Here is a 14,634-nt window from a genome sequence, read left to right on the forward strand (position 1 = left end):
GTTAAAAAAGCCGGAAGTTACATTCCAAATCCATTATCATGCCTTAAAAACAAAATACCACTTGAAGGCATGGAACATCTAAATTTGGGTTTGTATGACCAAATTGTAGCATGTACAAGGACAAAATATCCAGCTCTCACCCGACTTCAATCACTATTATGTGTGCAATCTGATTTTTTCCGTTTAGCAGCAAGTCGAGGCCGTAGCTGTATGGGGAGCATGTAAGTAGGCAAACTTCCGTAAGTAAATGCAGCAGTACGAGAAGGAAGGAAATTTTAAAATAAAAAACAAAAAAGCAAAACCTGTGTGGGGTCAAAACTAAATGGAATATAATGGACTGTGTTTAAGCATGTAACAATGGTGACAAATAACTTCCATGGAGAGACGAGACAAGCCTTTGGTGAGGGCGGTAAGTGGAAGAAGGATTGGCCAACAAATTGTCTATATTGAATTTTTTACTAAGATGCATCCTACACTTGTCTCTTACTAAATTATTTACTTACCAAAATAAAAACAGAAGTATAACCCAAAATATTCCTTTGACAAAAATACAATAATAAAAATTATGCAGTTTACGCATACCATTTCTATATACTTCAGTTGCTTCAGTACTTGATCTGTTTCAAGCTCCTGCAGCAAATAAATAATAGGGGAAATGGATAGTGTTAAATGAAAAATGATAATTTAAGCAGTGATCAAAATACAGGATTTCACAAGATATTGTTGAAAAACACTAAACTACTTGGAAGCAGAAAAAAGACAAATATGCAAAAACCTAGGCCCCCGCGTGCACAATTTATATCTGAAAGTAAGGCGCATGTGGTTGGCCTGGCTAATATCGAATGCAGTTGCATAGTAACTAGTTTGCATAATTTAAGGCAAACAATATTTCTCAGAAATACAAGAGTTTGAATTCACAGATAGGTACGTTAAGATTTTTGTAATGACTTATACTCTGCATGCACAACAGCAGGTAATTACTAACTTAACTAATAATAATAACACTACATTAAAGTTGTCAACAACATGCATAGGGCATCTAGGGATGCTTGCTGGTGACGTGTTGTATGAACACCTCTTCTAGATATCAGGATTGCTATAATTTATGATAGACATACAACGGACAAAGACCTTGTCCATTCATATCCAATACATGCAAGGCACAATACTTACTATTCACTACATCACTCCTACATTTTAAATTGAATTTCAGTATCAAATATTTTGAATACATTTTCATATATTTAAACATGTCTAACAAGTGACAAATCCTAGCTGTTTCATACTTCCCATATCCATATTATGTTTTATATAAAATTTAATACTCATCAATATATTGTTATGCTGCGTCATGTCTTGTATTTTTCCCATATATGCCGTGTTCTGAATACTTGTATCTTTGTTATATTCATGCACTCTAACAAACACAACAATATTGTGTGTGCAAGAGCATATAGATCTAGCCATATTCAATCAAGGTTTAAAAAAAATCTCTAATCATAAATAAGTTAAAATGAAAGACGTTAGGTTACAGAATTAAAATGAAATACTTCTTCAACATAATATTTTATGTTGAAGCTTTGTTGAGCAAGTAGGTAGAAAACAAACAAAAATAAAAATTGAGTCCTCCAACTCAACATCAAAAATACCAACACATCCACGACAAGACAATCAACAGAAAGGAGAAAGCTGAAGAGTTAAATGTATTTCACCTGAGGTACAGCACAATCAGCATGAGATGGATCCCAATGGATAGCACAAAAGCACTCCCAGGCATCAGTTTGAACTTCAAAAAGAGGAGCCCTGCCAAAGAAAAATATTTGCTAGAATTAACACAATTTAAGCACAATCAACAAGAGACTCTTTCTCACACACTACTCATTTCTCCCTTCTGTATCTGAATGAAAGCGGCAACTTAAACAAAAGGAAATAAGTAGAAAAGTGTGTGATGGTGCACAAATGCCTTTCTTCTACTAGGCAAACTTTGATTTTAAGGATATCATTTTTTTTTGTTTCATAGATAAAGTCTTAAATAAGAAGATCATCCCTCAAAATAATAACTAATAAAATCATTCAAAACAACAATGTAATGTGACTTACCTGCGCCACTTTCCACATATAGTTCCATTGGCTCTATCTATAATCTCCTGACATTTAACCCAATTACCAATGGAACTAAGTTTAGTAGGATTTCTCGTATTTTCTCCCTGCAGAATAGAAAAGCATTTCCATCACTCTGAGACTCGTTAAATGAAGAGGTCAATAAGCAAACAGAAAAACCTTTACCAGCAATTTATAAAATTCTGAAGGACTAATTTCCAATGGTTCAGGAAGGGCATCTTCATCACTGCAAGAAACAGCGAAATGATGTTGGTAGCAATTAATAACTGAAATATGGCTAAAATATACTCCTTATGAACAATGCTTATGGATAGACATAAGAAAGCCTCACGTGACCCACGACCCAATTAGGAGAGAAATCTCAGCAACTGTTCTTGTGTTAATTGTGCCTTATTCTATCAAAGGAATTGCTTAAAAAAGAAAAGTAAAAGGTCAAGTTTCTCTGATCTTTGCCAGTGAATTTCCAGATGTTTACAACAATATAGGTAAAAGAACAAGGTTCAAGGAGTGTAGCAAAAGGCTATGGCAAAAGAAAATGTCTCAAGGCCATGCTTATTGAATAATATGTGCAGGAACTCACTTCAACATATGTATGTTGAACCAGATAAAGCACTATATATATATATATATATATATATATATAGTCATGTTGCAAAGAATCCCACCAATAAATAGACAGAGTGAATGAGCATTATAAAAAAATGTTGCAGCTCCATGTCAAAATTTGTTGGAAAAGTTTGGATTGGATCGGTCACAGAAAGTCTATATCTAGATATTATATTTTTGTGTGGGGCAATTCAGTTGTGTGGAGAAGCAAAAAACAAAGTGTAGTGGCAAGGAGTAGCATTGAAGCTGAATATAGAGCCATGGAAAAAGGAGCATGTGAGGTTGTAGCTGAAAATTACTCTTGAAGAGCTACAATTTCCTATGTCTCTCCCAGTAAAACTATATTGTGATGACAAGGCTGCCATAAGTATTTGTCCAGCATGACCAACCAAGCATGCGGAAATTGATAAACACCTTATAAAGGAGAAAGTTGATCAAGGAGTTATTTGCATGCCCTTTGTTCCAACCTCTCAACATTTGACAGACAACATACCAGAGGTTTGTTTAGAACCAACTTTAAGTTTCTTGTAAGCAAGTTGGGCGTCTTATATATATGCACCAACTACATGCACACTAGTAGGTTCAAATGACTCTTGTGGAGTATGCTCTGTAGTTGATTAGCTATTGTTAGTCATGTACTATTGGTTGATTACAGCTGTCAAGTTCAGTTAGAATCTATTAGGATAATAGGATGTTGTTGATCAATAATAACATTTTTAGTTTCACTCACACGAGCCCTCCCTCCCTCCATCTCTCTCTCTTGCTTTCTTCTTTTCTTTCACTACATAGTTCTCTAAAACTCTAAATACCTGTAGCCAAGTTGTCCTTTGTCATAGATGAGGATCTTTCAATTACAATTAACCTAGCAGAGACCAAAGGTGGTGACACAGAGAAGACCCTTGTCACAACCTAGCAAGTGAGCAACCTGATTGCAAATGGTGGTTATCCTTTGTCTCAGCAAATTCATGTCAACCTGATCGCCATTCATCACACAGTAGCTCCTAAGATTAGATGTGTTCTTTGATGGAGAATACATGCGATTGTCGGAGACGTAGTTGTCACCAAAAGCACACAGTGTGATTTAGGAGGCAGATGTGAGATTTTGTCAAGAAAAGATGAAGCAAATGCTAAATCAAACAAAAAAGTGGAAAACCATAGCAAAATGACAAGTTTTTTTGGGGGGAATTTTTCAACAAATCAAGTGGACTAGCTAACTTGGTTGTGGAATCGCAAGTTTGAGCAATTGGCCAAGTTTGATCAGAATCAAGTTTCCTAAAAGTTGACACGTCTTTCCTCAGTTTTAACAATGGTTGGAGGCATGGTTGTCAAACTCACAAGTTGATTCAAACTCATTTGAGTTCACAATTCTAAAGGTTAAAAATGAGCCAACTTGCTTTGAAGTTTGTTCTAGAACAAACTCAAACTAACTTGAGTAGACTTGCATGTACTTGATCAAAATCGCAGTCTAGCATTGAGTGAACAATTACATTTGAGGGAAATCAGCTTCAAATTGCCCACCACCAGATAACCAACTAGCGTGACCTACCTACACCTACATTTGGTAGGGCTTCCTTTGACGAGGCTCCAAAGTAAATGACCACCCCTTTGATGAGCGTTTGGTTGACAAACACTTCCTACTACAAAGAACATGATCTCTAAAGGTGGTAGGTGATCCGTGTTGTGACAAGGTGGCTCTAAAGAAGACCCTTGCCTAGTTGGTACCATCAACACCAAACACCCTACCCTTTTACTTAAACACTAGGATCCTAGCATCCATTCCTCTTTATCTTGGATGCTTGGCCTTTGTCCAAGACCATTAGCCTCATTGCAACAAATGGACCCTAAATCTATGAATGCATCTTCCTAGGGTACTCAAATCTCAAGATTAAAAGGTTACAAATGCTATTTTCCTTTAACCGAGAAATTATGTCACTCCATGGATGTAATGTAACCTTCCATGAGAACTAGCCCTATTACTCCAAAGTTGCCAGTCAAAGTGAGAGGACAACTAAGGAAAATTCGAAAAATGGAGACAACAAAGACCATTCCAAATTTCCAATAACTGAAACTTCTCCAAAAGCACCTGTCCAAACTCATGTTGTTGAACCCCTTTATCTAATAACTGAAAGTGCTCCAAGTGGTTGAACCCCTTTATTCTACTAAACCCCCCAAGAATAGTTTGTCCACATAAAATAAACTTAGTAAAAGCATATATTTAAAACAATGTAAGAGACATCCAGTACAATTGATGGATGCCATAGAAAACATTTGTTCCAAACATTTGTGATTAAAACAGAAGATACCTTTTTATCGGGCCTGACCAGTCAAGAACTTCTGCTTGAAAACCTTTACCAACTCGCACACCAGTTGTATAGGGCTTGGTGTCTCTCAACATCAACAGTATAGGATTCAATTCAGCCTTAACTGGGGCAGTTCTACATTTTCCCAATTCATTGTGGATACTTGGTGATCTTATAACTGTCTCCTTGAGAATTTTCTGCCTCTTTATAAGACATGAATGACAAAACCACTCATCAATTGGTAATTTTTTCAAACGTGGATTGTAGCAAGACAGATGATATGCATCTTCACAATGATCACATAAAAGCATGTTCAATGAATTGTCTAAATCACCACATATTTTGCATGACCTGGAACAGCAGTTATTACTAGTGGTGACAGCATCTTCCCCAGAAGTCACATTATCTACCGGAGAATTTTCTTTAAGAAGTCCATGGCTTCTTAAAATATTCATGCAGAAATCCTTTTCTGTTACTTCTTCCCTTGTGCAATCCATGACTATAATACTGGAGGAGGAGCATTCACCAGTTTCATCCATTTCAGTTTCCATATTTGGCTTTGAAGAGGAGCAACTATCATTTACACTATTAATACCTAAGTTTTTATGTGTGCTATCTTTGGTTACTCCATCAAATAAGACTGAAGGCATCGTAGGATCTTTAACAATTTCAATTGCATGCTTAACTTGAAAACCAGTTGGCTGATCCTCCGCTGATGATAAATGTGCAGCGGAACTTATGACTGAAGGGATGTTTGCACTTGCCTGCACATTAGTTGGCCCTAGGTTGAAATTTGAGTCCTTACGGAGCTTCTTTCTCCTGTATACCATATTAGGTGTAGTATTTTCTGTCATTATACTAGCAGTTGACGGCTGACCAAAGCTAACTACACAGCTTGATCTGTAAGGATCATCAGCATTCCTTCTATCTTCTTCCACTGGTTCAGCTTTTCTACACCAGTCAAGAGGGTACTTATTGCATTTCAGACACACCTGCCAAGTTTCACCACTAGGCATCCGGTCACATAGAACATCTTTCCCATCATCAGATACATAACATAGACCAGCTTCAACTGAACTAAGGACAGAAGTTTGTATTAACATTATCACCTGAATCAAATTCAGAAAAAATGTTGTATGTTGCTACAGGGCCCCTGAGATAGAGTCAAGGCAACAGTGTTTGGAATTAAAGATTATTGAACTTTTAGAAGCATGTCCATCAATCTCATCCAGTCAACACACTAATGGCCACCTGATTTAAAAATCACAAACAGAAGTAGGGAAAAAGATAAGAAACGAGCATAAAAAGGGAAAACAGACTTGCAATCATAAATAATTACAGACATCGCTGTCTTTAGCCATAAAACAACACATATGAATCGACTTTTTAATTACTGCAAATTTGAAAGGTTCAAAATTTCAGGATGGAGGCCATCAGCATCCTACAAACTAAATCAATGCCTTCTTCATAGCCCTGAAAAATATATGTCAACACAACATGATCAAAAACATTACAATGAATCATTTGAAGAAAACCTAATCATGGATGTTAAAATTTCTTAACCTATCATAAAACCTGATAAGCACCCAAGTACTTGGGGAACCCTCCCTTGAAAGCTTAGCTGTCAAGGGAGGAGAACCATGCACTTAAATATTCCATTGATCATCCCATACTGTCCAATGAGGGACTTAGGCACCCCATAATAACCAAGTTCCTACAATAGCACAAAGGGCCAATATCCTAGCGGCTAACACTCTACGACACTTCACTCAGATTTTCTAGACAGCCCCTTTGTAAGTAGCCCTTTCCCAGACATTGGCAACCAACTTTGATACCAATTGATAAGCACCCAAGCACTTGGGGGACCATCCCTTAAAAGCTAGCTGTCAAGGGGAGAACAAAGCACATAAATACTCCAAGCATTCCATACAACTCAATGTGGGACTTAGACACCCTATAATGCCCAACTCCCTATCAAAAGTTTTAAGTTTTCTAACAAATCAACCTCATGGAATAAGCACATTATAAATTCTTTATTCCTAGCTCATCCATTATTTTTATATAAACTGAGAATTTATTAAGAAAGAAGAGAAAGATACAAATGCAAGGAAACCTCAAAAACTAACAAAAAATGAAATGACGAAAAAAAAACTAAGAACATGATGCATGTAGCACAACATAGCAATCTCTCTTTAGAGCTACCAAGAAAAGACCTTTATCAGAATACCACAAAGAAGTTAAGTGAGCTACTTGATTCCAAATGAACTCAAGGCAACATTTGACCTATAAAAAGTTTTAGCATTTCTTTCCAACCATATTCACCAAACAGTCCCAAATTGAGAATAGCATCAAAGCCTTTTAGCATCTTTATCTATTGATTCCAAAACTTCTAGTCTTCTAGAATTAAAACATAAGAACTTCTGGAGAAGGGAAACTGTGGATACAAAAACAGATGAGAAGCATTTTCATAACTCATTTGCACGTGACACACTGATAAGGAGACAAAGCAGTTAGAGGTCTTTGAGTTTGAAATAAATCTTTGGTATTAATCTAGTTTAGTCATTAAGAATAGCAGTCCAAACAAAAGATTTGGCATTCGAGAGCAACCGATTTCCAAATTGGCTTATCTAGAAGGAAAAAATCATTGCTACAAGATGAAGTAAGAATCTGGAAGTATGATTTGCAAGAAAATAAACCTGAGGTATCAAGAGATAGATCAAATCCATTGGTCTGGATTTGAAGATATATGGACTGTAATTCAGAGAATTACCTATCATGCAAATTTCTAAGAGTGAAAATTCCACAAAACAGTAGAATCAGATGAAGAATAAATATAAACAATTGGATCATCCTAATCCTACAAAATAGAGAGATGAAGAAGTCTAGGAAAAGAAAGCCATTTTTCCCCCTCTGCCAATCATAAAAAAATCATATCAAAATCATCCCTGAAAGCTCAAATCTTAATTGATGTTATCAGATATTTTTCCAACCTGTTTTTAAAAGAAATAAATAATCAATGCTTGTGGTTAAATCCCATTGTTCCATGTGCAATTAGTACAACCCCTTTTCATCTTTGTATTTCTAAAAATAGATGCACAAATGCCAATCCATGACACAGCATAACCAGGCCAATTCAAATCTGTGAATAATCAATAAACTTAGCCGACCAGATTCTATTTGGAGAAATGAAAAGGAGATTCATGGAATGTACATTCACCATACGAGAGGTATAAAATATTTATAATCCACACAGAATACCTACTTAATCCATATAACTGGAGTAGTGTCTGCAAAAATCAATCATCCAAATTATAAAATACAACTTATATGCTATGCCTGAAAGTTTTTAGGTGGATGGAATCGAGAGAAAATGGAAAGAAATAGGGTGTGGAGGGTGAGTTATTGACCTTGTTTAGATGTTTAATAAGAAAAGGAGGAAAAGTTCCAAGAAATGTAGAGGAACGAGAGTTACATCCCCTTGTCAAATTTATAATAAACAATTTCCCCCTACTTATCCCCTAATTCAAGAGGGGAAACTTTAGGGGCTTTAATGGGAGTGCCCCCTCCTTAAAGTTTTCCATTCAAGTAAGGGTTTAAGTCACATTTCCCTCACCCCAGTCTCACTCCTTACCTCCCATCCAACAACAAAAGTTTAGCCCCACTAGATGACGTTGGCTACATGAATTACATAACACCAAGGGACTCAATTAAGGACCAAATTCTCAGAGAAATCATTCTCCATGAAATTCCTCATAAGAACTTCCTCCAATTTCCTTCTTCGTCTCTCTTTTATCCTTTTCCACAACCACTGAATCTCCTCATTGATGCTTCCATTGACCTTCTTTGTATCCAATCCACCTTAAAAGCTTAAACGATTTTCTGTCATCTTTTCCTTAATGAGAATCACACCAATATCTCCTCATATACAATCATTTTGTATCATGACCCTTCTTGTCTGGCCACACATCCATCTTAAAATTCTCACTTCTGCTACTCCCACAATTTTCTCTTGTTGTGCCTTTAAAGTCCAACATTCACTACCATAGTCCGACATAAAGCAGAATGATAAAATTTAACTTTGATCATAGTAGGTACTTTGCGATCACAAATAACTCCTTATTTCTTTCTCCATTCTAACCATCCCACTTGTATGTTGTGTATGACAACCTCTTTAATTTCTACATCATTTTATGATATTGATCCCAGTTTTTAAATTAAGAAACTTGTGGTATGGCATCTTCTCGCATCCAAACATGGACAAAATAATCCAGCCAATACTAACGGGCATGATACATTGATACCAAAAGTGTATCAATTATCAAGTCCAGTTCCTTCTAAAACAAAGTGATTCAAATCTATAATCAATCAATAATTTATGATACAAGACAAAGTCACATTGAAAAAATTACCAGCACCACACTATATCTCCTCATTGTTTTTTTTTCTCTATAACTTATTAAATTGTCCCCCCTTAAATGCGAAATGCCAAAGCATTTTCCTTCACAGGAACTAAACAAGATCTCTCCTCCTTAAACAACAGATGTTCAAGCTCATTCACCTTCTCCCCAAAAGAAAAAAAAAACGCAATACAACACTGATCCACTTCTCCACTCTGTTTGACATATAGGAAGGCAGTGAGCAATGGAAAATTACTAGGCAAGATAAGATCCTGTGCTTGATAAGGTAACCTTTACTCATTAAAACATAAAATTTTATAAAATCTAGCCATTAGAACATGAAAGGCATGGCTCTTGTGCCTATCCAGTGCAATCCTCAATGTGGTGCAACTTGAATTTTATTCACCAAAATGTTGCAAGTTTCAGGAAGTTGTGGGCCCCAAGACTTAGTAGGAGTTCGTAAAACCTTGGTCTAACTAGTCATACACAATATCACTAATTTATTATAAAATTAACAAATCGCCAATAAGTCATGTGTTAGACAAATGATAAAAGAAACTAATATTGAAAAATTAAACTTGACTGTAAGTCATGCTAATTACCCCCACAGTTTCAATTAAAAAATTAAGGGAAAACTCCTACTAAGTTGTGGGTGAAACCAATGACTTCCTGAAACCTGCACCATTTTGGGAAATAAAATTGATGTTGCACCAGACTAGGAATTACAACATACCATTGCCCCAGATAGGTGAAAAAGGCAAGTCGTCATCCTTGCTTGAAATAGGCCACGCAGAGGGCATATCATATGAACAAAATAACATTGAATTCACTGAAGACCAAATGATAATTTAACAATGCATATAAAGAAAGAATCTTTAAGTTTTGTAATCACTTTAAGTAATGCATGACACAAGTGCTTACTGCTCTTCTTGTTTCCATATAAACAAGTGACTGCAAACCAGAGCAATAAAACCTAGCACTAAATTTCTAATCTAATCTCCACTTAAGTCCTGAAAAGGGATTCATAAGAATCAAATCTTGAATCGGGTTTTCATTGATCCATCAAAATCTTCCAAAGCAGAAGAAAGAATGTCTTCTTAAATTATTAGGAAGGGAAGTTCAAAGATTATTGTTTATTGCTTTCCCGTAGATGTAATACAAAACCTATGGATCATTCCAAACTCAACATGCTTCTTGAGTAAGAAATAATTTAAAAAGCAATAACCAAGGTTACTGGTTAGGGCTTGAAGGCGGAATTAATGCTAGTAGCATCTCCAATAAGGTAAAAATCACAGGCAATATTAAACCAAATCTTCCTAAACCTCTCTATGAAATAGCAATAAAGTAGACAATAGTTTGCAGCTTTAACGATAGGAAATAAATGGCAAAAAGTAAAACAAAAATTCGAATATAAGAGAAGAGGAACGAAGCATCACCCAATCGGATCAGAAATGGGAAAGGAGAAGGCGAAGGGCTTGCATTGAGTTGAGACCCACAGACAAAGTGTGTCGTGCCACGCCCCAACACACAACACGAATAGGTTTTAACTTTTAAATCCGTCCCTTCCTTTCGCATCTATATAGGCACCGCACCATTAATGCCCCAAAGCCAATAACCCTTCAGTTTTTTGATCGATCTTGTTCCAAAAACACACAATTATTTTGAATCCTAATGAACCACCTTTCTCTCCATTCAATTCTATAGCGCTATTCTTTATTTAAACAACCCTGCCCAAATTTATATGTCACTATAGAGCCATCTAACTCCCCAATTTCTTCATTCAATTTAAAATGTAAAGGCACTACTCCCAATTTTGTAATAATACTAAAAAAGGGTTATGGTAATCATTGATGTTAAGAATTTGATGCAGCAAAAAAAAAATGTTAAGAATTTGATAAATAAAATTCACATATGTTAACGTGTTTTTGAGAAAGAGCAAAGAACCTAAAGATTTTATTGGGATATGTAAAATTATATTATCTATGATTTCTTTTTTCTATTTATATTATCACGTGATCTCCACAATAAATATATTTTTCTTTTAATTTTATAATCAACTTCTCAAGGATATTGGTCAACAAGATCCAATAAAATTACGAAATCTCAAAATAAGTATCCCCTAAAAATATTTTACACAAGTCAAGAAAATTTAATAAATAGATGAAAGAGAATAATAATTTAAAAAAACTAACCTTATTGAATAGAAGAAAAAGAACAATATTAGTAATTTTTTTAAGATGAGACATGCATGTATTGACTAGGAAAAGCTATGAGAGCCCTCAAATCATTATCTACAAAAATTTACACTTGAGGAGGAACATCCTTGAGTCAAGAGAAGAAAATGTTATCCTAGTTAGATGATCCGCCACAAAGTTTCTTGTCCTTATAGTATGAACTAGACAATAATCATTTTTATTCCTCAACAAAGTTTCTCATCCTTATAGCATGCATTTTCTTTGTCATTGACTTCCAGAAAGTTACTCATCCACACAATAGAGCGGGAGTCATCACTAATGACCACTTAAAGAGCTAAAGCAAATGTGAACCAAACACGTTTTACATGACAGAAGAGCATGTGTAATAGATTCTCGTACTAGTTCACACCTTGGACAACTAGGATCCACTGTCATGCCTTTTTTCAACAGGTTCCTTCTAACCAACAAAGCATTGTGACATGCCTTCCACACTAGGTGTTTACATTTGGGAATGGTATGGACTTCCTAATTTTTCTTCCACAGGTTTCATGTAATCACACTTGAGGAGGTGTAGTTGCTTTCGAATTGAGCAAGTTGTAGTTTGTATACGAACTTAATCGAGTAGCAGCCATCAGAATTCAACTTCCAAATCAGCTTGTTTCTTTCCCTTTGCAATCTCAAGGGGATAAAGAGAATATGTTTTTTTGCTTCCATTGGAATGATTTGATCAATAAAGCTTTGGTTCCAATAACCAATCTCTATATCAATCAACTTAGAGACTATCATATTTACATCAACACCTGGGTTAGGCTCCTAGCACATTTTGTTATCCATAATGCTTAGTAGCCATTTGTATTGCCAAATATGAACCTGATGGTCATCCCCAATATGCCACACCAATCCTTCTTCCATAATGCTCTTCGTTGCAAGAATGCTAGACCAAGCAAAGCTTGGATTGTGGCTCCTAAAAACTTCAAAGGGATGAAATTTGGGAAAATACTTAGCCTTAAAAACTTTGGCCATAAAAGAATCCTCAAAATGGATAATCCACCACCACTGTTTTGCCAAAAGTGCTTTGTTAAAAGCATGTGCCATCATGAAACCTAAGCCGCCATCAACTTTTGATCTGGTCAATTTCTCCTAACTCATCCAGTGCATTTTCATGGTGTTAATGAACCCTCCCTAAAAGAACCTAGTTGCCATGCTCTTAATGTGGTTGTAGATAGACACTAAGAGAATGAAACATCCCATAATGTAGGAAGGGGTTGTCTGGACCATCACTTTAATTAGAACTTCCCTCCCAGCTCTAGACAAGGATTTCTCCTTCCAACCTTTCAATTTTTTCCACACTTCCTCCTTCACAAAGTTAAACACTTAAGTCTTTGATCTACCCATAATGGTATGGGGTCTTAGTTACTTGTCCTGGCTCTTAATTGTCTTAACATTAAAAAGATAAACCAGTTGATTAACTCGAGGAGTCAACACATTTCAACTACACGAGAGTTCTGACTTATGGAAATTATTCCTTTGTCTTGAAGCATCCTTATACCTCTTCAAAATAAGAGATGTTTTCTTTGCCTCCTCCTATGTTGCATGACCAAACATAATGTTGTTATCTGCAAAGAAAAGATGTGATATGGAAGGTGCTCTTGGACATACATTCAGACCATGAAGAGACCATGCTAGAATGGACTAGGATATTGTTAACTTGTTGACAAGTGTACCAAATTTGTCACAGGTAATAAAGTACTTGAATTGAATCCACAGGAACTTTGCTTGTACTTAAATTGATGCAAACTCAATTTACAGGCAAAAGATAAGAAATCTAAAATAACAAATAAATAAATATAGGAGATAAGATAAAGATTTAAAGATAAAAATAGAATATAGAAAAGATAAAAGATAAAAAAAATTTAAATTAAAAGATGATAAAGATAAAAAGATAAGATAAAAAAAAATAAAAGATTAAGACGAGGATAAAGAAAAATAATTTCAGAATGTGATAATGTTGGGATCCAGTTTGCTGCATTATTTACTTAAGATGTATTATTTTAGATTTTTCTCTATCAATTTGGTGAATTTTTCATACCCACATTTGTTAGAATACTTGCCCCTATGTCTCACGATGACAAGTTTAGTTTACCTATTTATCTCCCAACTGCCTTTGAAAAGACTCAATAAATAAAATGCATCAAGTTCTAATTCTAGATGTTTGCTTTGATGCATGAGCATAATACAACCATTCTATGTCTAGCAATGATTTTATTAAGATACTCTTTCCTTTTAGTTCTATTAGAAATTATCCTCTATCGAGCAATTAATTCCTAAAACTGATGCATGTAAGACCTTGTTTGTATTTCTATTAAAGATTATTCTTTGTCGAGCACCTAACCCCTAAAGATGATGCAAGGATGAATGATACATGAAATTAAAATAAGAAAGGATAATAAGAAAGAAAACACATGTTTGCATTGATAAATATGAAGTGTATAATACATCTTTTGACTTTCTAGGTTTGTCAAACCCTAACTAAGGATTTAGCCTCTCATAGCCATAAGGGACCTTACACTTGAAAAGGGGTTTAGCCTCTCATTTTCAATATATTTTTATTATAAAAAATAACTCATATTTAACAATTATCATATATAAGGTAGACAAGATCTCAGTACAGAGAATGAACAGGTAGGGAGAGAGAGGATTCCCTTGTCTGAGACTTCTATGAGGCTTGAGTTCTCTTCTTGGGACTCCATTAAGCATGACTGAGAAACAAACTAACTAGATACACCTCATCACCACATCCACAAACTTCATAGAAAAAGTCATCGAAGTGAGAACCTTTTGCACAATGAGCCACTGAATATTTTCATACACCTTGGACATGTCCAACTTCAAGTCCATCATCCTTTACTTCATTGTCACTTTTTTCTTCATGAAATTAAAGCATTCAAAATGCTATTAAATCATTATCAGTAATAATCTTATTAGGAACAAAAAAATCTTAGTGTTTGAACTATT

The 14,634-nt window shown here is 35.3% G+C and overlaps 1 protein-coding gene across 4 annotated transcripts; it reads right to left on the minus strand.

Annotated features, from left to right (window-relative positions):
* Window position 1: 1 nt before the first annotated feature.
* Window positions 2–11,295, minus strand: LOC100813057 (uncharacterized). 4 transcript variants are annotated; one of them, XM_041014711.1, is made up of 9 exons: window positions 10,861–11,295; window positions 6,422–6,500; window positions 6,137–6,278; window positions 5,031–6,019; window positions 2,287–2,347; window positions 2,101–2,207; window positions 1,713–1,803; window positions 583–630; window positions 2–206 (listed from the first exon to the last, which is right to left on the minus strand). In XM_041014711.1, the coding sequence occupies exons 4-9, from the start codon at window positions 5,879–5,881 to the stop codon at window positions 147–149; spliced, it is 1,218 nt and encodes a 405-aa protein (XP_040870645.1). In that variant the 5' UTR covers window positions 5,882–6,019; window positions 6,137–6,278; window positions 6,422–6,500; window positions 10,861–11,295; the 3' UTR covers window positions 2–146. The 4 variants fall into 4 exon arrangements, with proteins under 4 accessions (XP_040870645.1, XP_014629864.1, XP_014629863.1 ...); XM_014774378.3 differs by lacking the exon at window positions 6,422–6,500; XM_014774377.3 differs by having other exon boundaries at window positions 5,031–6,278.
* Window positions 11,296–14,634: the final 3,339 nt, after the last annotated feature.

The sequence above is a fragment of the Glycine max genome, chromosome 4, assembly GCF_000004515.6.
Source record: "Glycine max cultivar Williams 82 chromosome 4, Glycine_max_v4.0, whole genome shotgun sequence".
Lineage (NCBI taxonomy): Eukaryota > Viridiplantae > Streptophyta > Magnoliopsida > Fabales > Fabaceae > Glycine > Glycine max.

Excerpts from the sequence above, each read along its gene's own strand:
- LOC100813057 (XM_003522222.5), bottom strand. The coding sequence starts at position 6,130 with ATGTTAATACAAACTTCTGTCCTTAGTTCAGTTGAAGCTGGTCTATGT. Across the intron at positions 1,804-2,100 it reads ATATGTGGAAAGTGGCGCAG|GGCTCCTCTTTTTGAAGTTC; the intron begins GTAAGTCACATT and ends TTTCTTTGGCAG. Across the intron at positions 207-582 it reads AACTGAAGTATATAGAAATG|CTACGGCCTCGACTTGCTGC; the intron begins GTATGCGTAAAC and ends CTCCCCATACAG.